This window comes from Aphis gossypii, chromosome 3 (assembly GCF_020184175.1).
Source record: "Aphis gossypii isolate Hap1 chromosome 3, ASM2018417v2, whole genome shotgun sequence".
NCBI lineage: Eukaryota > Metazoa > Arthropoda > Insecta > Hemiptera > Aphididae > Aphis > Aphis gossypii.
This window is the reverse complement of record NC_065532.1, coordinates 28,383,339-28,407,066: the sequence shown is the minus strand read 5'-3', so window position 1 is coordinate 28,407,066 and position 23,728 is coordinate 28,383,339. Positions and strand designations below refer to the sequence as shown.

Below are 23,728 nucleotides of genomic sequence, written 5' to 3'. Positions count from 1 at the left end.
AGAAGCTCGGTGTATACCTATAATCTACTCATATTATCATATTATTGTAATTCTGCACCTGCATCAGCAGATTTAGACCACGTATAGTGGTTTTTATTTTCACCTATATAATAATACAGTACGATATTTATATAATATGATATGCTGAAAGAACAATATATACCAAGTAAATTATTATTTATTTATTATTATTGACATTATTAACAAAAACGACTATTATGTAACATCTATCCTGACTCCCGAGTAATGAAAACAATTAATCGTTTTTCGTATTAAAACTTTAGCCATTAGATTCATAATGTCTGCATGATGCAAAATAATAAAATGTATTAGTGAGCTTATATACAGCTGGATAATGAATAATATTATTTATTCACGTTATGATAGTTGTTAATCAAACGAAATATGAGTATAGAATTTTTTACCAAATATAATTAAGTCTTGCCCATCATACAATGGTGCGATACACAATTAAATGATTTTCCGAACACAGCGCGCACATTTTGAACGATTTTTACCGAAATTGGTCTCAACAAAGACGGTCTACGCGCTGTAAACGAAAAATAAAATGTATACATAAATCACGCTTGCGTTGATTATTATTTATGAACCGACTTTTTACCATCTCCGTTTCGCGTGGTATATAAGGTAACTATATAATAGCCATAGTAATATTGTAATACTCACCATCGTCAATAATTATTATTATCAGCCACGTGGAGAGAGTGTTGTTGAAAACAAAAATTAAAAATTACTTATTAATTGTATTGTCTTAAGAGTCAGTGACGGCGATGTGTCGGCCGCAATAGACCACCCGCCGCCGCCGACTTATTACAACCCGGTAATCGGTATATACTTTTGTAGTTTTGTGGGATCCCGCGGGTAACCAATCTGGCCATTTATCATCGGAACGTTGCAGTTATTGGGCCACATCGACTAGAAATATTGAGTTAATAATAATAAAGATAATATTGTACATCATAAGCGGACATGTTCAACACGAAGCCAATTATAATACGCAGCAACGACAACTCACACTCTCTGCGGACGTCTGCCCTCGCGTACGTGTACAGATTAATAAAAACATCGCTTCGGAAAATAAACTGTTGATCTATACGAGAACGATCGTCTTGTCAAAATAATTAACATACGCGACGAAGTTGCCAACGATGCACTTGCAACTAATATTCTTTTGAAAAAATAATAATATACGCGCATCACGCCCACGTACACTGTTTAATATCATTTTCTCAGAGTCCTTCGCGTATAAAATAACAAAACAATTTATAACATGCCTATACCACTATAGCTTTTAAAACTTTTCAAATTTCGTAAATTTATAATAATATGTCTACATACACGACGATCCATATAGTTAAGAAAACGAACTACTACCTATAACCTATATAGATTATAAAAATGTACTTGTATGGTTATTAGTTTATTATTTATTTGGTCTTAAGAAGTCGTTTTGGGGCTATCTTTGCACAACTCTTATTCGATAAAATAATAATAATGTTATTATAATTAACTTTCATAATATCAAATATACATGCGCTAACTTTTCGAGAGTGTAGAAAATAAGGCACTCGATGACCGACTTTTGCGCTGCCGTACCGTCAAAGTACAACTGCTATAAAATATAATACAATACATGTGTAGTACTGTAGTCGTAACAATGACGTGTGTACGGGTAGGTCTATAATACAGGTAGATATCTCTGCTTGCCGCGATAGCAATCGATGCATGGCGAAATAATAATACCTGTAATTGCGTTGTTTATATTTTTGAATTAATTTCGATAACAAAACAAAAAAAAGAACCGAACGCGAACGCGAACGATCTATATAAATCATTATACCTATGTATTTATAATATATATGTGTACGATTCGATCGTCAGATATTGTTCATGGGCATTCCGCAGGTGACGGTTGATCTGTGGCGGGTTGAAGAGGGGTGTGCGAGGGCGGTAAAACACACGGCTTTAATATAATATATTATGCTGCTCATATATACCCGACACGACTATCGCGCGCCGGTTCGTGAACCAAAAATTCGAATAATATTTCATTTGCCGTCGTCGATTGCATCTAGTTGTACCTATTATAATAATATACACGTATAAACGATAACTATACAAAATTATACAGAGTGATTCATTTAACAAGTTATTATGGAAATAAATAAATGTCTTTACAAAGTGATTGGTGTAATTACCACCGTATTATTTCAGCGAAAATATCTATTTTAGTTAAAACATTTTGATGACGATATCCTATTATGTTGGATCTTATGATCGTTATTATCAGAGTAGTTTTTTCAAACAATTTTGGTTTAACGTTTCTAGTGGAAAAATATGTATAAGTGCACCTCAATAAAGCTGCAGTTGATAAATTATAATCTATTCATGACTGACTAAACTTTAATTAGTGTCATTTAAATAAGATCACTCCGTATATATGATGAGGAGAGTGAAAATCACCTACCTACCAAACCATATATCATAATATAACAATTTCACTATGGTAACTAAATATAATTTTGTATGTGTGCATAGGGTGTACACTGTACAGTGTATAGATACATGCGTAGATGACATTGATAATAATTATAAAGATATTGCTGACGATCTTTACGTATAGGTAATAATCGAAAAAGAAATAAGCACGCTGCTGAGCTAATAAGCCACGTGCAACAGCCCCCCGCTTATCTCGGATCGAGATCGAGACTACATTGCACCGCCAAACTCGCCAAATCCGAACGGCGCGACGGTTGAATTTCTTTTCTTTTTTTTTTTTTTATCGGGCGACCCCACAACTCTCCGTCGCTGTACAGCATCACGCGTGCATGGCGCCTCCTCGCGAGTACGCAGCCTTCTTCAGTATACCCAAATGCATAATCACGATATCATTACGCACGCGTTTTAACTCGGGTATACCGTACGTTAACATGGTATATTACTACTGGTCACGAACTCGTATTATTCTAATAGAGTAGGTATAAGTTGGTATATTTCGTTCTTTGATTCTGTTGATTTTATACTACCGCGCAGCGTATAATGTTAGGTATTTATAACATAAGATGTTCTTATGAATACGACGCCCTTCTCGGATGACGGTCACAGTAGCCTCGGTTCAGCATAGTAGGACAAGGGGGAAGAATCTTTTGGGCCTATTTGGTTTGTATTATACTTAATACTTATACACAGTGATTTTAGCGTTTTTTTTATTAATTATTCAATTTCAACCCGATCGAGTACCGATAAAAAAAACACTACTCATTACAATTTTATGAACTGCTCACGATAAAAAAAAACAATTTGATATTATGGTTTTTCTACCGATTTATTTATGTGTATTATAATACTTTCAATGGTGTTCAAAACATCATGCTCCCATAGAGCGTGCAGTGTTTTCTAAAATGTGTACATCATTATTTAATTATTTTTGGTTTACCAACCCTCCCACCAGTTTCACCACCCCATGACAAAAAAAAGTTCAGAAAATTATAGTTTTATGATGTATAAATATAATTGAAGTATAATAATAAGGTCAGAATGTAATCGTTTATCGATTAGGTATTTTTTAATAAAAATCATCATAATTTATCATCTGCTTATCAACAATTGATGGGTACAATATCATGGTAAAATACTATTATTACGTAATAATTAAAGTTATCATATTTTCTGTACAATATTATACACGACGATGAACTTATTTAATTTAATTTTTACAGTTTCGTACTAGTTGCGCATACAATAATATATTAGTATATATATAATATTATATTCGCACAATGAACTACCACGAAGGCATGAAGCTCGACAATTTCGTCACCACCGAAAACCACAATTAAATTATATTACAACGACAGTGTTATTATAACACGCGATAGTAATGACATATTATACATGATAATAATAATAATAATAACAACAACGAGGTGAATACGTTATTATATTGGCAATCGGGAGAGTGTATATAAAATATACGGCCACGCGGTTTCATACGGTCATGATTCGCAGTCAAACTGATGCATGCGGCTCTTCTATATAGTTAACATTATATACAACTCATAACTCATGTCAGTTATTATAATTAGTCAGGTTCGTTGTATTTCGAAAATAACGCGACCGACCTAGAAGCAAAGTCTTTACCGTCGCAAAAGTGTTTATTAACAGATTTAAAAACAATACAGTTGTATAATTATAATATGGTATAGGTATCTAATTAACTAATATTGTAATTTGTAACAATAATGGTTTATATCGAACGCCGAAATATCGAAATACCGTTGATTTTATAGTATAATATAAAAAGCAATGCCTAAATAATACTATTATTATATAGTACCTACAATCTCATTTTAAATTTCATTAGTATTATGATATTAAAAGGATTAAATGGCAAATGCCTTAAACTTAAATGAATTTTATAATGTACCTATACAACTTTACTTGAAAAAACAACTCGTTTCTTGTAACGTTGCATAGCGGACACTCGTCTTAATTAATCGATGATGTAATGTATGCATATAATATCGTATAACACTAAAGATAACTTCAGTAAAACGCTGGACAAAGCAATAAGAGGCTTCACACTTTTTATTAATGAAAATATAAATGTGTACCTATACTATTTTTTTTTTTAGTGGAACCGGACGTGTATATCTTATAAATAATTGTAATGTATATTTGTTCGAATACGAGCACGCGCGTACACAATGGCGACCTATTCACCTGATGCGATATTATTACGATTTGCTACAAGCGTACAGTTTTGTTTTTACAACCCGAGCAGGTGATATTATTATTAAACATACGTATTATAAGATGTGCGACCTGCCGTAGTATCTACGAGTATAGATCGTTAAAATGGGGAAAAAAATGTTAATCCATTCAACCGAGTACGCGTACCTACACTACCCATAAATAAATATATATAATAATATTACACATAATATCTGAAACTGCATCGGATAGAGAGACGACACCGGTGCTCCGGCGGCCGCCTATGTATAATAGCCAGCGGTGAACATGTAATATATATACATCTAAGTACCGAGAAAAACGAGATATAAATAATGGCGACGGTGGTGAAGTAAAAACTAATAATATCCAGGAGACGGGGCAAAAAAAAAAAAGAAGGACCGTATATAATTGTGGACGGACGCATTTTTAACTAGCGGTTCGGGGCCGCACAAGATACCGCTTAAGTACAGTATATTCGTATACACTGCAGTGGGGTGAGAGAGAGATACTAATCTAGGTTGCACTGCACTTGCCATCGCCGACCAGAGGCACCTGCCCCGGCGCGTCGCAATCGTCTTTACCTTTACAATATATTATTATTATTCACCTGTCCCCGTTGATTTAAAATAAAAATGCTATTAAGACGGCGGCGGCGCGGCGATTCAGGCACGCGACCGCTTCGCAGTTTGCAGCTGATACGGTAACACAGTGAAGGAGCGCGACAGCTAGGAGTCATAACTTTCCGAATTTTAACAAGACCAGTTCGCGCGTGTATTATAATTTATAATATTATACTATTATATTACACGAGCAAGTGTATACGCTGTAGGTATAGTATAAGTTAAACTGAGGGAACATAAACGTCTCCCGGTAAATTCGTTTGGTTAGTTATGAGTTAGGTATAACAATCCACCGATATTGAAATATTACCAAAGTAACAACCCTTTTTTCTTATCTCATTCCGACCAACGTTATTATAAAATAATATACTATAAATATAATATTGAATACTGATGGTACACTCGTAGATACACTGAAAAATCTCGATAACTTGCATATTATAAATTATATTATAGGTACGCGTAAACGCGTTGTGGAAGCCACCCCGGCGCGGTGTTGGGTTATGTAGACATGGGCTACTATTGTATATACTATTCGTGGTTACGTATTTTTTACGGATCTGAACACTAATATTCATTGTTCATACAATAAATTATATTATTATACCGTATCGGTAAAATCTTCAAAAACTGTCATATTGTCAAAAGATTTCAAAATTCAATTTGTTTACTATTTATAAATACCCCCGACCGGCGACCAGTGGTCTCCGCAAGGGTTAACGATAGTACCAACAATATCATATGGATTCCTACAATATTCGTATTCAACTTATTTTAAGGGTTTAAGGGTATAATACTAATATAGATGGTAAATAAACAAAATTATAATATCGAATTATTAGTGTTATTTATTTCAAATCTATAAACAAAATTGTATAAAGAATAGTTTTAATGCGATTATTTAAATTTAAGTACCTACCAATCAAAATAACAAAATAATAATAATAATAACATGTTATTGTTTATTATATTTAAATATTTTAATGTAAAAATAAATATTTATTTAAAAATTCTAAAAAAGGGAATTTGAAATAATCTTTCTTTTTTCTTTTTTATAATATTACACAAAACACTTATTATATTTTATAAAAAAATTTTGATTGATTAACGTTGAATTTATTATAAATACAATTTATGAAATGTTTTTATTCGTGTGATTTTTAATTTGAAACAAAAATTTTAAAAACATTTTTTTTCATCATATGCCAAGAAATGAGATTAAAAATTTGTTATCAGAATAATAAGTGCACATAAGCGCACATAAAATATACTTGTAACTCGGAAAATATTGTGTTAGGTATTTCAGAAAAAAAAATGCAAATGCGTTGATGAAATCCGAGCCCTAAATTTATAATATAGATATTGTCGAGTAACACCTATATATTATACAATATACAGTAGCCGGTCTCCGGGACCTCTCGCACTCGCATACCCCTTGCATAGCGATCGTTTGGAACCGCAGACTGAGTATAATACCGAAACATGATATCCGACCTAGAATGCGATTCGTCGACATTAACGAACGATAATCGTATACGACGATCGCACAACTATAGTCAGTAATGCACGCCAGCCTGATTCGATTACTTGTGTCGGCAGCCACGACCTCACGACGAAAACGCGCAGTGGAAGAGAAGACCGTATCGTTATAATACTAGTATCGACATGTCAACTGGTTTACCGGACCCGGAGGCCCCGCGGTCAATCGTTGGCGCGCGTGTACAGTCGTTCTGAAATTCCTTGCCGGGCGACGCAGGCACCCGTAGTTATAATATGTATTTTGCCATAATATAATGATCGGTATATTACATTATTACACACGTATAATATAATATTTTATTATTATTATTCGTTTTAATCGAATGCATATTATACAGATATACAGTGATCTTGCCCGGCAGTCTTTGACGTTTACGACACGGTTCCCATGAGCGCTTGCTAGTATAGATCACATGCGTTCGCGCAACAATAATATTATAATATAACGTTCATATACTAAAGACGGAAAGATAGAGAGAGTGAGAGAGAGAGAGAGAGAGTGCGCCGGTTGTCTAAAGGGTCGGTCAAAAAGACGGCGTGTACAGAGAAAACCAACGTTCGACCGGTCCTGCACGGACACATACCTATATATTATTATGATGGTTATGACCGGCGTAATGGCGGCCGTAAAATATCGAATTTATACTACCGATGAAAACATCAAGTCGTTTTATGGTCCGCGACCAGATCCTTGTTTCGACGCGATGCGCGATGTGACCTCTTCATCGGCGAAACGTTTTCCGAAATCTATATATATATGTATTATACCGTTACATCGATATATATATCCGTGTTCGAGAGGATAACGAATTATAATAGCCGCTATTATGACTGCCACGGAAAACCTATCAAATATGTTTGTATACAATACAGGTAGGTACACCATAAACATTAATTTATCTGTATTTAATATAATATAATATAGATATGTGTATCTATATCGCTATATACATATATATAAATGTAAAGTGACCGGAACTATCGTCGCGTTATTTCGACCGGAATAAACACTGCGGCACGTGAACCATTTTATCAACAGAAAATATTGATTTTCAGCTATTTATAGATCCTGTTTTGCTAATTCCATTTACGTGAAATTGTCGAGATGGGTCATTTTCCAGCGTGCAATGTGCAGTGCGCGTGCATGTACCAACCAATTAAGTAATGACGACAAAACGAATAATCAATGCATTCGATCGGAAAAAATATATTACTCAGGAATAATTTAGTTTTTATAAAAATTTATTAATAAGTGAAGGTAAAGAATTATCGTTTTGTTTTTCGATAGAGAAGGAGTCGGTAGATCCTGTCTGAACTAACATGAGTCTGAGAACACGACGGTTTCTCGATATGCATAAAGACGTAACGTTACCGTTGTGACCAATAACAACATTATTAACCACAATATTACTACGCATCGCAGTCAAGCGCTTGAAAATAATATTATACTGCATTCCACAATGTGTCCTGTAGGATAACGAAGGGGTTCGGTGACAAATGACGAAGACCGCGACGTTCCCACGTGAAATCGCACACATACGGCGTACTTAGACATAATGCAGGAGTACACTAGTACCGCTGGCGGTAAAAAAAAAGACCAATGTCTTTGATATTGGTTTTTCGCGACAAACCGACGGTAGCGCTTAATGCCGATAATAATTATAACAAATAAAACATATTATAATATATGCGGTTACGTGTATAACGCCGTGATGGGAGTGAGACGAAGTACAATCTCGTCCTTAGGGCGTCTGGAGACGATCGCACAATAATAATATATTGTTGTTTTATAATAATAATAATTATTATTATATTATATTGTCGTCTTCGAACGCACTTGTCTGCAGATGATGTACAGTATATATAATAACGATATATAATAATGACGATAATACTCGGATGATCCGCCGAGGCGACGACGTGATGCAAGTACAGTCAGTGTTTTTCATCATATATACATTATTACTATTACTATTATTGTTATATACAATCGTTCCGGTCTTGGCGCCGGCTAAAACGGTAAGCAACGTGCCGCCGGCAGCGGCGAAATAACGAAATGTATACACATATACCATACCTATATTATTATATACGCGCGCACAACGCTCACACGGAGGCTACACCATCGTATCAATGCCTCCGTCGTCTTAGTTTAATAATGCTCGGGGGGGCTCTGGTTTGTGTGTGCGTGTGTATCTACACACAGACACAAACACATCATAAGGTACAATACACACTGCACCGTGGTTTATTATTTTATATTATAAAAAGGTGGCGGCGCGTTCAATTATTATTATATTATTACAAGACGCGCGGTCCGTATAGTCTTATGGCCGTGGCTAATACACATCATCACGTCATAGTGCGCGCATATATAAACCCAAGCACACGATATACAGGTATACATGATACTGTAGGTACATGATGATGATGATTATGACGATGATGATAATATAACAACGACAAAAAGAACTACTTACTACCCGAAGCGAAAAAAATCCGGTTACTACCAATGCGCGTACATAATACATATATACATCTCCCCTTAAGACACGACTGTCGATTATGTGATGAGTCTCCCACACGCGCATTAGTTGTGCGATGTATGTATAACATGAGCTCATAATATATACGTCATAGTCTGTGTAATAATAATATAACACGAGCGTTCAGTGTAGAAACGCGTTTTTTGACCTAGGTACAATGCGTGCAATACGTGCACGGTGCACCTCATAGTAATTCTCCGACCAATATATAGATTTACAGCATCGTGTTATAATACCCACGCTGCATCGGTGCAGCGGGTATGGAACAACCATTAGCTACTGCGCTATACGTATATCATATTAAATAATGTTATGATTATTATTACGTACACGCAATTTCACCCTCTTCAGAGTCACTCGAAGTATATTTTAAGGTATAACGAGAAAAAAAATTATTACTACCTGCAGTAGGTGGGGTGTACCAGTACAAATTTCGTGAAAAATTTCTCAGTCTCGGCTGGTTATTATATATAGGTATTATATACTATATGATATAATTGTGTTTCGTGTCGGCAACATCTGCCGCGGTGATCTGTTTGTTCCAGAAATTACGGTATTGTCGAAATGTCGGATTCTATACATAAAATAATATTATACGTGAGGTGTGTATGTATTTGGTGAAAAATAACATCCGACGTTTTATATTTTTTAATTTTTGAATGAAGCGTAGGGACAGGCAGCCGCCGCCGTCGCCAACACCGTGATACACGAACACCCCAAAATAACAATGATTCCTTTTTTTCTTTATAGACGTTATAATTTGTTTTACCTGGACGAATAAAACAACAAAGCGATGTGGCGGCCACCGTCGTCCCGTGACGATTGATTGGCGTGACGAAACAACCGTTTGCGTCGTCGTCGTCGATCAGTGTCAAAAGTAGTAAAATCATCCGATTTTCCGATAAATGATAATAAAATAACATGCAAGTAGGTCGCGTGCATATAGCGGTATCATATTATTATTATAATACCTATCAATATAATAAAACTATAAGATAGAAATAGATATATTTGTGAGGTGCAAAGCAGGGCTATAGTTTTAAGTGTTTTAACTATTACATTTGTTTTACGCGAATGTTTTGTACTCTGTATGAATGTATGATATTTTATAATTTATGCTATTTAAAGCACTTATGGCAAATTCGACGAAAATAGCTAAGCGATGACATTTTTATAAAATTAGGTATATTATAATATATTGTAAGACGGTCGATAACGATTACAAAAATAAACTTGGTAAATTTTATAACGCAAATATATACATGCGCGTGTGTAAGAAAAAAAAATGAAAAAAAGAAGTTATATAAAACGAGTTTTTTCCTCGTCTTCGTTTTTTCCCTCCGTAATTATTTATGCGCGTCTCACGGGAACGGTATATATGGTTTTATGTACCTGTATACGCGAGCAGTAGTAAAAAAAAAAAAACTAAAATAAAAATACTAAAACGAATAATAAAAAAAAAACTTGCACGGCGGTGACACGACCAATAAAAAAAAAAATGAATATTCGATTTGTATTTATTTAATTAATTTGGTGTGAAAATATAATAAATGTGATGGCGCCTACGTAGATTTTCCCACGAAAACGTATATTATATTATTACCTATCTAATATGACTATACCACACATAATATACACGAATATATATCATAGTGATACGGAAACTCCTTGCGCGCCCGTGTGTGTGCAGTGTATAATAATTAATAATATTATGGAAATGTGTCCGGTAGGATTTACGGTCGTGTTTTATGTATGTTACACTATATTTACTAATACATGTATTATAAATAGGTACAGTACCCATAGTTTAGGAGTAATATATATATAATTCATAATATTATATATTATATTATTATCATATAAAGTATATTTATGAATATACAGCCATACTTGCACATACGGTGGCGAACGGACGAGTTTCAAGTTCAGCGATATTACCTTTACAGAAGGTGACGGGTGGACTAACGCGCGTACGTAAGGTAGCGGCACGGTTCGGACTAATGGGAAATAATAATATTATAACCTGCAAACCGGTTGTAAATCATCGTCGCCACCGACCGGCTAATATCGCATAGTACTTATACTAAATATTATAAAGTATTGCCTGAGCTTTTGTTTATATTATGATTATATAACTATTATAACTATACAATAAAATTGCTGTGCACTGTAGTTACACTATCATATTATAATATCTGGAATGAGCGCACGATATGTGAGATTATATACAAATAGTAAGAAATAATAATGTTGAACGGGGAAAAAGGGGATTTTAGATCGGACCGATGACCAGTTTCAGGAGATCGCTAAAATGCCAAGTAAATATATGATTAAAAAATAAATTAAACTCTATTATAGGCAACGTATTTATAATAATTTTAAGTACAATGTAAAGTTTTCAACATTTTTAAAAGTTTGTAAAATATCTGATGCCTATAGATCAATAGTTCTGATTTTTGTCACTTTTATAAGCTTTGCATAGTAGGTAATATACTAATGATACTACGACAATAGTTTGTGTATATTATTATATTAGGTAGGTAATAGGCACATAATTTATATACTATTTTATATTAGATACCTAATAATTAATAAGTTATTACAAGCACAAAATTGTTATAAGTACATTTACACGTTTTAAATTATTAATAGAGAATTGGGCTAAGATTCTGGTGAAAAAGTTCTATTTTCCAAAATACTTAATATACATTATACGAAAAAAATCTTGAAATGTTAAAGTTCAGTGAGAAAATCTAGGCTTTCTCCATTACCACTTCATAGAATGTATAAGAATACATATTATAATATAGAAAATATGCGTATCAGACGTTCGGTCTGTTACCCACTGTTTTTTCTCATACTTCGTTCGACGAAACGATAATTTTTTAATGGTACGCTCATTTTTAATCATCTTATTCGTATACGTTGATATTCCGATTTAAGATTACGAGAAATTCGTGGGATATTACACATATACTCTCTCACACGTCACACACACGGTTTCGTTTTTAATTGAGACGCTTATATAGTATATTATAATACATGCGTATGTGTATAATATGTATATATGTATATAAAAAGAATTGGTCATTCTAAAGAGAAAAAATACTGATCAAAACCTAAATCTGTTCATCTCGAAAGTATACAAATCGGTTTAAATGAACACACATAGCGCGCGCATGGATGCATAAATTAATAATACTATACATATATATATAGGTAATACAGTAAATTCTGAGTTGTAGACTGCTTATAATATTCTAATTTATAATGTTACGTGATTCGTATAATGTACATAGTAAAATTATATAGTAATATAAATTATAACAATGTTTAATTGTTATTAAAATTAAATTATTGAGCGTTGTGTAAACATATATTTACGTATCATAATATTATGCGAGTTGTTAAAAAAGTAATTATGTTTATTTACAAAAAAACAATAATATTTTTTTACGATATTTTGTTTTATTTTTGCAGTTGGATACTTATCGATTCAAATATATATTTTACTAGTTATTTCAAACACTTGACTGGTGAGTATGAGTAGGTATCTATTATACATACTTTTTTTTGACTATTATTATTATTTTGTACAATTTGTATGTTCACACTGATTATTTAAATTATTGTTATTTATCTACAATAAAATATCCAGGCAATCAAAAAATACAACATTTTAGAAACACTTAAAATCCATCCATTAAAAAAGCAAAAAAAAAAATATATTGCGTGACGTATTGGTTACTAGCTTTCTGTATGTAAACGCGTTTACTATTATTTTGAATTATATACATATAATATGCAAGTAAACTAGTGAACTTTCAACAGCATAATATAGATGAAAGCTTTCGTTTACTTATTTCTAAAAAAAGAATTTGAAGTGAATGGTATTGTGATACTTTCTTGCTGTTCAAAATTTATTACAATTAATCTACACAACTGAAAAATAATAGTATTATATAATAATATTGTGATACCACGGCACCGGGTTGCAGTACGGTTTGTTTCGAGTCGCCGAGGTGTTTGCGAGATTAATGATCTTGTAGACACCTTTTTGCTCGGTGTTTTTATTATTATTATTTTTTCTTACATTACTTCGAGGAACGTTTAGAAGGAATTACACGATTTACTGTTGGAGTGGCAACTCTGCGGGGGGGATAAAGTACATTGTTGACGGCGGCGGGATACGATCGCGTTCTCGTCAAATATAAGAGCGTTGCAACCGCCAACGGTTAGTTGTATGCAGTGTTTTACTTCTTCATTTTTTTTATTTTTTTAATCAAAGAACATCATTAAGTAAATTGAAACAGAAAACTCGGTATAAGAATAAAACATTAAGTGCATCTATATACATCGTTGTATTTAGGGTGGTGCAATCAAATCGAAAGTCACGAAAGAAATATAATATTATTTATAATATATTATATAATAATATAAAATGTATATGATACGGTTATTTGTCCTGACTATCGAGAATTGTATATTATCATTGACGGTCTTATCCACAGGGGGCGAAGAATACTAAATAACGTTTGAAATTAAAAAAAAAAATTAAAGTGCATCGCAACATTTACTTAAACGCATCGTTTGCCATAATTGGTTGTAAGAAAATAAAAATATTATAAACGTAAGATCTAATGATCGCAGCAATAGTTATACCTAATGAATAATAGTAAATAAAAAATAATAGTTGTGAGTTGCACATATTATTATTTAAGTATACTTTGTAACGGATAGAATACAACGTGATAGAACACGTCAAAACAAATTTATATTTTAATAAAATAATATTATACATATTTAATGTTTGAAGATTGAATCAATAGATACCTATCAAATTATAAAAACTGTGTTTGGCTTACTTTAATTTTAATAATTGTATTGTGACTTTTATCATATTGATAAACATATTATTACTTAGCGAAATCAAGTATTAACATTATGTAATAATGTTATATACTATATTTAATTTTACATTAACGATTACAGTATAATAATTATTAATTACACGACTGCGCGCGCAGATAAATTTCGTCACACTACGTATATTAGTCATAGACAAAAAAATATATACTCATATAGTCATATACCTACGTATTTGTATGCCATAGCAATTGTGTAGTATCAATATAATTAATCAATAATCAGTAATAAAACCAATCGACTCCATATTAAATATCTAACATAAATATTATGTTTTCAGGTATTATAATATTATTGTTTTAGTGACAACGTTCTACTTAACAAGTAGGTCTTCGGGGAATTAAGAAGACAATAAATTGAATTGAATTGTCGTTTAAACTATTAAAACAATATATTATAGTGTTTTTAGTGAGTAGTATATATTTTTGTTTTATTAATTATGAAACTGGTTGGGTTTTATAGCCCTGTTGCAGTAATACTAGTAAGCGAATAAACTATTTTATTCAGGAAAAACGAGTAAAATATAACCGTTAACGGCTTAATTTATTTAGTACGGATATAAATGTGCCCGTCCCGTGGATAGTTGTAGAAGTCTTTATTTTATGAGACAAATTTAGTGAGAATGGTTGTATAATGTATATACTATGACGTGTATTCCTGCAGAACAAATGAACAGTATAAGTGAGACACCATAAAAATCAGTCGATTATTCGTATAGTAACCATTTAAGAATTTCAAAAACTAGCCCAAAGTCTCATATATACGTCGGTAATTTAAAGATAAAGATACCAGAAATATATACAAAATAAATGGGATTGCGAGTATATAATATTTATAGATAGTAATATTAGTAATCACTGAGCACCAATGAAAAGGATAAAAAAAAATAATAATAATAAAAGACCAATCATATGGTACACAAATACGATTCTTAAAAATTTAAACATCCACTAACTCTAATAGGCTTAAGTTTCATAGTCAAGTTTTTTCAAATTTAAGTTATATAACAGTAGTATAATAAATACTAGCTTCGATATAATACAAGCATATTAAAACGTATAATATATAATAATCAATGGATATAGCGTATTGAAATTCGATTTCAAAATATAAGAGAGACCGAGCGAGATAAAAATATATTCTTCGTCCAAGTTCAAGAACGGGTTTGAACGCAAAACGCCAAAGCTATTACGTGCACTTATATAGCGTGCAACAGTCGGGTAATGTATGTTTGTACACAGGTATAAACGTTACCGGCGTGCCCTCGAAAGCTGACACGCGCCTGTTTGCATTACACCAGTGTCAAGGTCTAAATTTCCGCATATAATATAGATAGGTATTTGGTGTGCAACGCTTGTACCCACAGCAACAGTATAACTAGGTTTACATATAGATATATAAACAATATGTACACAACGTCGGCGATGGTGGCCGAAGGGCAATTATGTTATGGCAAAAAAAAAATTGCGTTGATTGAAAAAAATTATCAATACACATTCTATGATAATAAAAACGTAAACGTAAACGCATCAAGCAAGTGTTATAATATCTACCTAGGTAACCTACCAGTAATACGATTTATATACAGAGTGCCGCAATGTTATGTGTATATGTGTACCTACTGAGCCTATATGCACATACACGAATGCAATAATAAAACGCGCGTTTACCTACGTAATATTTATAAGTTATAAGTTATACTTATATGAATTATGTGGATCTAATAATAATAATATAGAATATAATTGTTGGCGCGCCACGTTGCATTCCGACTTGTCAACCACACTGGTTGCAGGCACGCGCCCATATAACATGATAATAATAATATAACGTAACCCAATAAATAATAACAAGAAATAAAAAACAATAACACCTGTTGTAAAAATGGTCGCAATGTTTCAAACCGATCGGACGTATTTTATTATTGTACATAATAATGTATAATGTATACATATTACATATATTAATATTATATAGGTAATATATACTATACGTACAGGAAACGCACCTATTATTGTATAAGGCCTACGTATATGGATTATTTTATTTATCGAATCTATTATTACGTGATGTGTATAATACTATATACATACAAATAAATGCGCATATTTTTTTATATCAATACTGCATGCGATTAAGAAATAATAATATGAAGAAATAACCTAATAGCAGAAATAGCACTTAAGGCGGCAGCAGCAGTAGCAGTTATCGTAGATACAGTAGGTAAAAACATGTCCACTTGTTACAATATAACTTATATAAATAAGTACAATAAAACCGATGTGAGACGCGTGTATAACTCTATTAAAACATTGGAATGATCATTTAATTTAATTTAATTAATACTACAGGTTTATGCTAAATTACAACGATTGTTAAAAAAAAAAAAAAAAAATACTATCACGACGGTACATAACCGTCGTGTAAATATAATATTAATCACTATAATACCTATGCTTATACCGACATAATATAAAATTATAATTTGAAAATTATAAAAATAAATTAGATTGAGTGTATTTTTAATGATTATATTATTGAAATTAAAAATTCTTTCTCGATACCTACAACATTATTATAGTTTATTATAATATAGTTTCTAGTGTAATACGTAATGTGTAATGATTAAATACAATCAAAAACGTCATTTTTATTTAAGCGTATATGAATAATATTATTTAAGAAAAAACTCAATTTAGTATATAAGTCTCATAATCATTAGCCTCAAGGGCGTTAGAATAATTTTTAGTAACGCGCGCTTAAATAAAAATAGTTGATTATTTACGTACGTATTATAAAACATATTATATTATTCATACGTTCATGAATATAATATGTGTACTTACTACAATATATATATATATTGCTTATTACTCGAATAGTTTAATTTGCTAATAGTGCACCGTTGCAAAATCATAAATTATTAAAATTTAACTAGTTTTAAAAACAAAAAAACGTTTAGTTCGTCTCGATATTACCCAACAAGCAAATATACTTATTTATATATTTAATTTCACACATGTAGCTTTATTGCCAGGATATTTAATAATATGGTCATTTACGAATACAGATGAAATAGTATAACACTGTGGACTATAGGATACCTATTAAACACAAACCACCGTGCTGTACTAATATTTTGTTAAGTGAAAACATAAACAGGGTACTCAGCTAGATTGAGTGCAATCATAATGTATTATTACTGCAGCAGTACAAAGATGGCAAGTCGTAGGTGGTATATAGTAATAGTAGACCCTACTAACTAGAAAACTCAATAAATAAAAAATAATAATAATATTAATACGACCAATACCCGAGCGCATAATACCTTCAAAGTCCAGTAGCTGATACGAGCACGTTTGAAAGTGCATCTCTCGCACTCCATCCTCTCTCTCTCTCTCTCTTACCCTTTATCTCCGGCATCCACAGAGCCTTCGCGTTAGTGGTTCATATTATGTGTACCTATAGTGTACACAGTATATATGTATATATTTTATATCAACAGGCGCTGTAGCTCGAGCTACTGTTGCTGCCACCGTAATAATAATTTAAAAACGACGGCGGTGGCGGCGTGGACCAGGTTCATATCACTTTGGGGCAGCCCCGAAGCACAGACTCATACACACACATACACATACATATATATTTATATACATGTACAAAATACCTATCAACCTACCGTCTATACCTGTCTACCTAATACCTTCCTACCTATACGTTATGTACGAGTATATATAGTATTACATATATACAAACGGAGAAGTCTCTAGTTCTGTCGAGGCCGCACGTGTGTGTATGTGCGATGGGAGGCGTAAACACGAATTCCATTAACACGCGGGATTAAAGAGATATAAAAATAAAAAACATCGGATCCCCGAAATCCCGTCCATCCGGCGACGACGACGGAGACGATCGCCTACCTGGACAACGTGGCACGGTATGTATAGTTATGTTATAAATATATACTATATATGCGTGTAGCAACCGTCGAGAAATAAAAAAAAAAAATGATAATAATGATCGTAATATAAATACCAATTGCCCTCGGCATACGATCTTCTTGGCTCTGACATAATGAAAATATTTCTATACAACTAGTATGTACGGGGGCAATATTCATCTTAATGTTAGTACAGGTGCAAGGTGCATATTAATATAATATATCTGACAATGATGACTACTATCTCACAAAAGTATTATGTATTAAATAATGGCATAAAATTATCTATAAGTTTGCTTTATTAAATGTTTTTAGAACCACAACAAATATATTATAACAATAGCAGTTTTAGCTCTTCAAAAATAGTGTTATAATCAAACTCAGTCTGTTAAGATGCAAAAATAAAAAATAAAAATGATAATCAAAATATTACTATATCCAGCACATAAAAAATAGTGTATAATGATTAAAATACTTTTTTTTTTAGAAACTGTTAAAATGTTTAACAAGAAGTCATTGAATGACTCGCAGTAAAAATATTATCACCCTGTAAAACCTGGGTGCGCCAAAATGGTTATTTTATGCAGAGAGTATAAGTATTATATTTATGAGTTTTATAATAATGTTCAGTACTATTATAGATCGATAATAATTATTGATTTAAACTCGTGAGTAATATTATATATGTGAGCAATTAAATGTTAATATTTTTTTTAATACCGTACTGGTAGTTGACGCTATAGTTGTTTGTGGTATACATTATAATTTGTTAGTATCAGTATACTTATATAATACATATGTATGCAAAATAATAAACATATGATTACGACTAATATATAAATAGAAAAACGTATAATAAAAACTACAACTCACTTACCGGTGTGCAGGAACAAGTGATTTTTCAGATTGGTGTGTTTGCTAAAACCTCTGTTACAAATGTGACATTTGAAAGGCCACGATCCATTGTGGACGTACATGTGAGATTTTAGATCACCAGGCGTCGGGAACGACTTGGCACATAGTGTGCATTTGTGTGGTTTCTCCTGCAAACAAACACACAACGTTATAATAATAATAATAATAATATTAATATTTAATGATAATGTATCGGTTTAACCAGCCACACGTATACACAATTATTTTCTAATTTTTTCCTCTACATCTTATATTATTTATATAGGTATATAGTCCGATGGACGGTGTTGTGGTCGTTTACGGACGATATTAATTGAGTTTTCAACGAGGACGTTAAATACAAAATAATCGTTTTCTACCGTCTAGGTCATAAAACCGATCGTCGCCACGACGACGACTACTACCTATATATATGGTTATTATTATACTGGTATTGCGCGATTTATTATTTTAACATACCTAGACGTCGATTTCGAATCGTAAACATCAGCCACCGGACTTTGGGTTGGTTATACGAGTATTATAATAATAATGTCATGGGTGCAATTTTGATTGACCCGTAAAACAACCGACGATAAAAATTAAAACGATCAACGATATAGTATTTTAATACAAATACGTGATTCACGAGGAAAGACTACTATGACTTGAGTGCGTCCATGGGCGTCGGTCATTCCACAGTTTGGACAATAATAATAAATAATTTAATATTACTTTTACACACACCTATCGGCCATCATATAAAAACTATAACGGCAGCGCGGTTTATCTGTGGTGCGCGGCGTCATAATGTTCGTTATAATATACAGTGTTATATTTTACTGTTTATATAGTTTTACAGGTAGGTACGGTTTGTTCCGAAATGATTTATTTTACGGTCTCGTGGGTAAAATAATCTATTAAAACATGTGATAGGTACTATAATACAGTTGGGTATACATCGTTCTGCACTTTTGCGTGTCTCATATAGTCATATTATTACAATCGACTACGCGTAAAATATACACCACTATAATATTTCCGCAACGTTATATATTATGATAATATTACATGATACGCGCGGAGTCTATGGATATAAATATGCCGGAGTAAGCTCTCAAATAGTCACGTGGAGGTTGTGTCTGCCCACGAGCAGTACAAATTAAAAAAAAGTGGTCGTTTTTTACACAATTTAGGTAATTATTATTTTAATAGTTACGTCTATTCATGAATAGTGTACTGAAATAATTATTGTGTTTTTTTATTAAGAAATATAATGATCAAATTTTAGTTTTTAGGAAAATAACGGACTCATCTATAAGAATATTATTGATGTAATAGGTAATATATATTTACAAATAATGAAAAAGACTGTGACTCGATCGCTATTGATATAATAGATACGTAATAAACGCAATTCGAAAGAAAAGTGCTAGACTTAAAATTACAACTGTTTTAGCATAAGATTCAATCTTCAATTAACCACACGATGAATACATGAGGTACGACTTAAGCGCATCTTGGTCCTCATTATGTTATATACCCGGGAAACTGGTGATCATTTTATAGTAGCTTGCGAATCATCAAGCACATACTAAACAGGCGCACGTACACACACTACGATGCGAAATTATCGTTGTATAATTATTTATATTATGTGTTCTCTCAAACCATTGGTCACTATAATACATACCTAATTAGTAAACAAATGTATTTATTTTTTTTTTCCACCAAACACCTGTTCACTAGTAGTAGTATCTATATTACGTATAGGTACCAGTTATAACACCATAAATACACAGCTAGAGGAAAAAACAAAATTTCGGCTACAAATACAATACATATAATAAATATAGGAAGATAAAAGGTGTACCTACCTATATCAAACGGAAACGCGCGATTCTTTTGATTATTACAATATTAAATTATACCAGCGCGTAGGCAAATTTTGACGATACGACGCTTAAAACGAACGAACTTAAATAGGTAGAAACTCGAATATAATTTAAATGGCTTATTATTATTTACATATTATACTAACGCATTTAGGAAAGTGATAGAGGTATAATATATCTTCCTCGTAATAATATTGTGTATTTACTATACTATAATTATATTAGGTACTTATTCCGCTGATTGTCGAGATACGTTCGCGCATACGAATATAGGGAAAAATTAATTTCTGGTGAAGTTGTGGATGCTTTGGGGGTGGGGAGAGGAGGAGAATAGCTAAGTCGGCACCTGTTCGGCGCACGCCAAGGTCGCGCGAGAGGTCCGCACGACACGGACCCGATGGCCATAACATCTACGGCAGCAGCAGAAGCAGCCGCCGCCGTTGTTGCACCGGTCATCCGGCCTAGGGGAGTCTGGAGCGCGAAACATTATAGGCACTTGCGTGTTTCCATCATCGCGTACCGGTTTTCTTGCACGTCACGCGGAGCGTATATTATATTTATATTACGTTGACGCGCGCTCGTATTATTATACTTAATATATATATATATACGAATATATATGCACGTGTTATACACACTTAATATAATAATCATAACGAGAAAACGAAAAAGAAAAGAAAATAATTATTGTTTTTTTTTTATCATTTCTTACGTAGTGTATAATAATATTATTTCGTTATAACCGTGATTGCGGTACACGTCTTGCTCTGAACGTGATTTTTACAACAGTTTTATTAAATGTATTATAATATTATATTTATTTAATATTTATAGATTATTCGTTGAATGGAAGTTTTTCATATTTTATCCACTGCTGTACCGTTCTAACGTGCTCGCTCACGTCGGCCAAGTCCAATCTCAAATAATCGGAAGTTTCGATCGACTATACCAATATACCAATATAGATATATATTTATTAAATTATATATACACGTTTCCCCACTATTTCGTGCAGCACGCGATACACGTTTGTACATTACGAATATATACGACGAATAGAACACGACTGTGTGTGAGTATATCCTACACAGTTCGCGTGAACCACCCGACCAAACCGGCTGCCGACCATTGACGAAGACGATGGGTATCGTCGGGCTACTGGAGGTTGAAGTATATTATACATCATATATATATATATAGCTTGATGTTATATTATACGTATTATACGGACGAGGGAAAAAAACCAACCTCTCGATTGATTCGGGGTCTGAATGGTACACGACTAGGTATACCGTGCAATAAATTATATAAATTACCTGTGTATAACGTATATAATATATATATATATTTACACATGAACATTATACGCAGAGATATTATAGAACTGTGTATGCTAAAACACTGTAGCTATAGCCATCGTTAAAGTCTCCGGGTCTGGTTTTTTGATATTTTTTTCGCCCAACAATACAATGACGCGTTTTTTCTTCCTCTTTTTTTTTACTAATGAGGAATACCCAATACCAAGTATAGGTACCACTAATATCGATTGTTTTGCAACGATACGAGTCTTCGAGTCGATGGTCCAATATAGTCAGGATTTTATTATTGCTGAGAAAAAATAACGTAATAAAGTCTTCTATATTATAGGTATATATAAATGTATAACTACAGCTGATATATATATATATATATTTCGGTACCCGTTGTACGTAGATATGTGTACATGATAACGATGTAGCTGCCTGCTACTTGTTTAATTAATATATAAAATAACGACGCGCGTGTTATATTATCCATGTTATATTATCCGCGATCGTTCACGTTGTATTTGCAACGAACGATTTCAATGATTGCGCGCAGCTTAACGTCTTGCTTCAGTAGGTAAATAATATTAACAATGGAGTCTTTTTGTTGCCAGGTTATTACCTATATACTATACAATCAAAAATGACGTCAAATATTTTTGACATGAAACTATACATCAAAATATATTTTATTGTTGTATACAATTATTATAGATATACGCGTATAACTGATATTGTTTAATTATATTATATAGTAAACACTTTAATAACAGTGCTTCATCGTACCACAACGATGAAATAAGGAAATAATTTACTATGCTATAGTAAACATATTGATATTATATACGCAGCTTCCGTGTATTTGCATTTATGCGTGTGTATGATACGCACTTAGTTATTTAAAAGCGTTTTTAGTAGGTACATTCGGATAGATACACATCGTCTTCGTCATTATTATTATTATTATTATCATCATCATCATCATCGTCATCCATATGGGACGCATGTAATTTGATTGAAACAGACGTAACTTGAGGGAATTGGGTGTGGAGTGATGCCGGATCCTAATGGATGTCTGACCCAAATACTATGTTTGACGGGACTCCGCGTGTATAATATTATTATTATACGTATATATTATTGTAGCAATCCCGGTCGCCTTCAAGCATAACGGACCGCCGCCGGTTAATGAAGAAAACGCGCGGGGACGAAACGTTATAGCTGAACATAATACGTTCGTACAACAATATATATATACATAATTATTATTATGTAAGAGGTAAACACGGCGTTCATATGAATAAAGTAC

The 23,728-nt window shown here is 32.7% G+C and overlaps 1 protein-coding gene across 2 annotated transcripts in view; it reads right to left on the bottom strand.

Moving 5' to 3' along the window:
• Positions 1-23,728, bottom strand: part of LOC114129680 (zinc finger protein interacting with ribonucleoprotein K-like) — an 88,014-nt gene that overhangs the window by 11,372 nt on the left and 52,914 nt on the right. The window contains exon 6 of one of the 2 annotated variants that reach the window (XM_050202858.1): positions 19,200-19,369. In XM_050202858.1, the coding sequence (XP_050058815.1) occupies positions 19,200-19,369 (170 nt within the window). The remainder of the gene's footprint in view (positions 1-19,199; positions 19,370-23,728) is intronic. The other variant, XM_050202857.1, reaches the window with a different exon arrangement.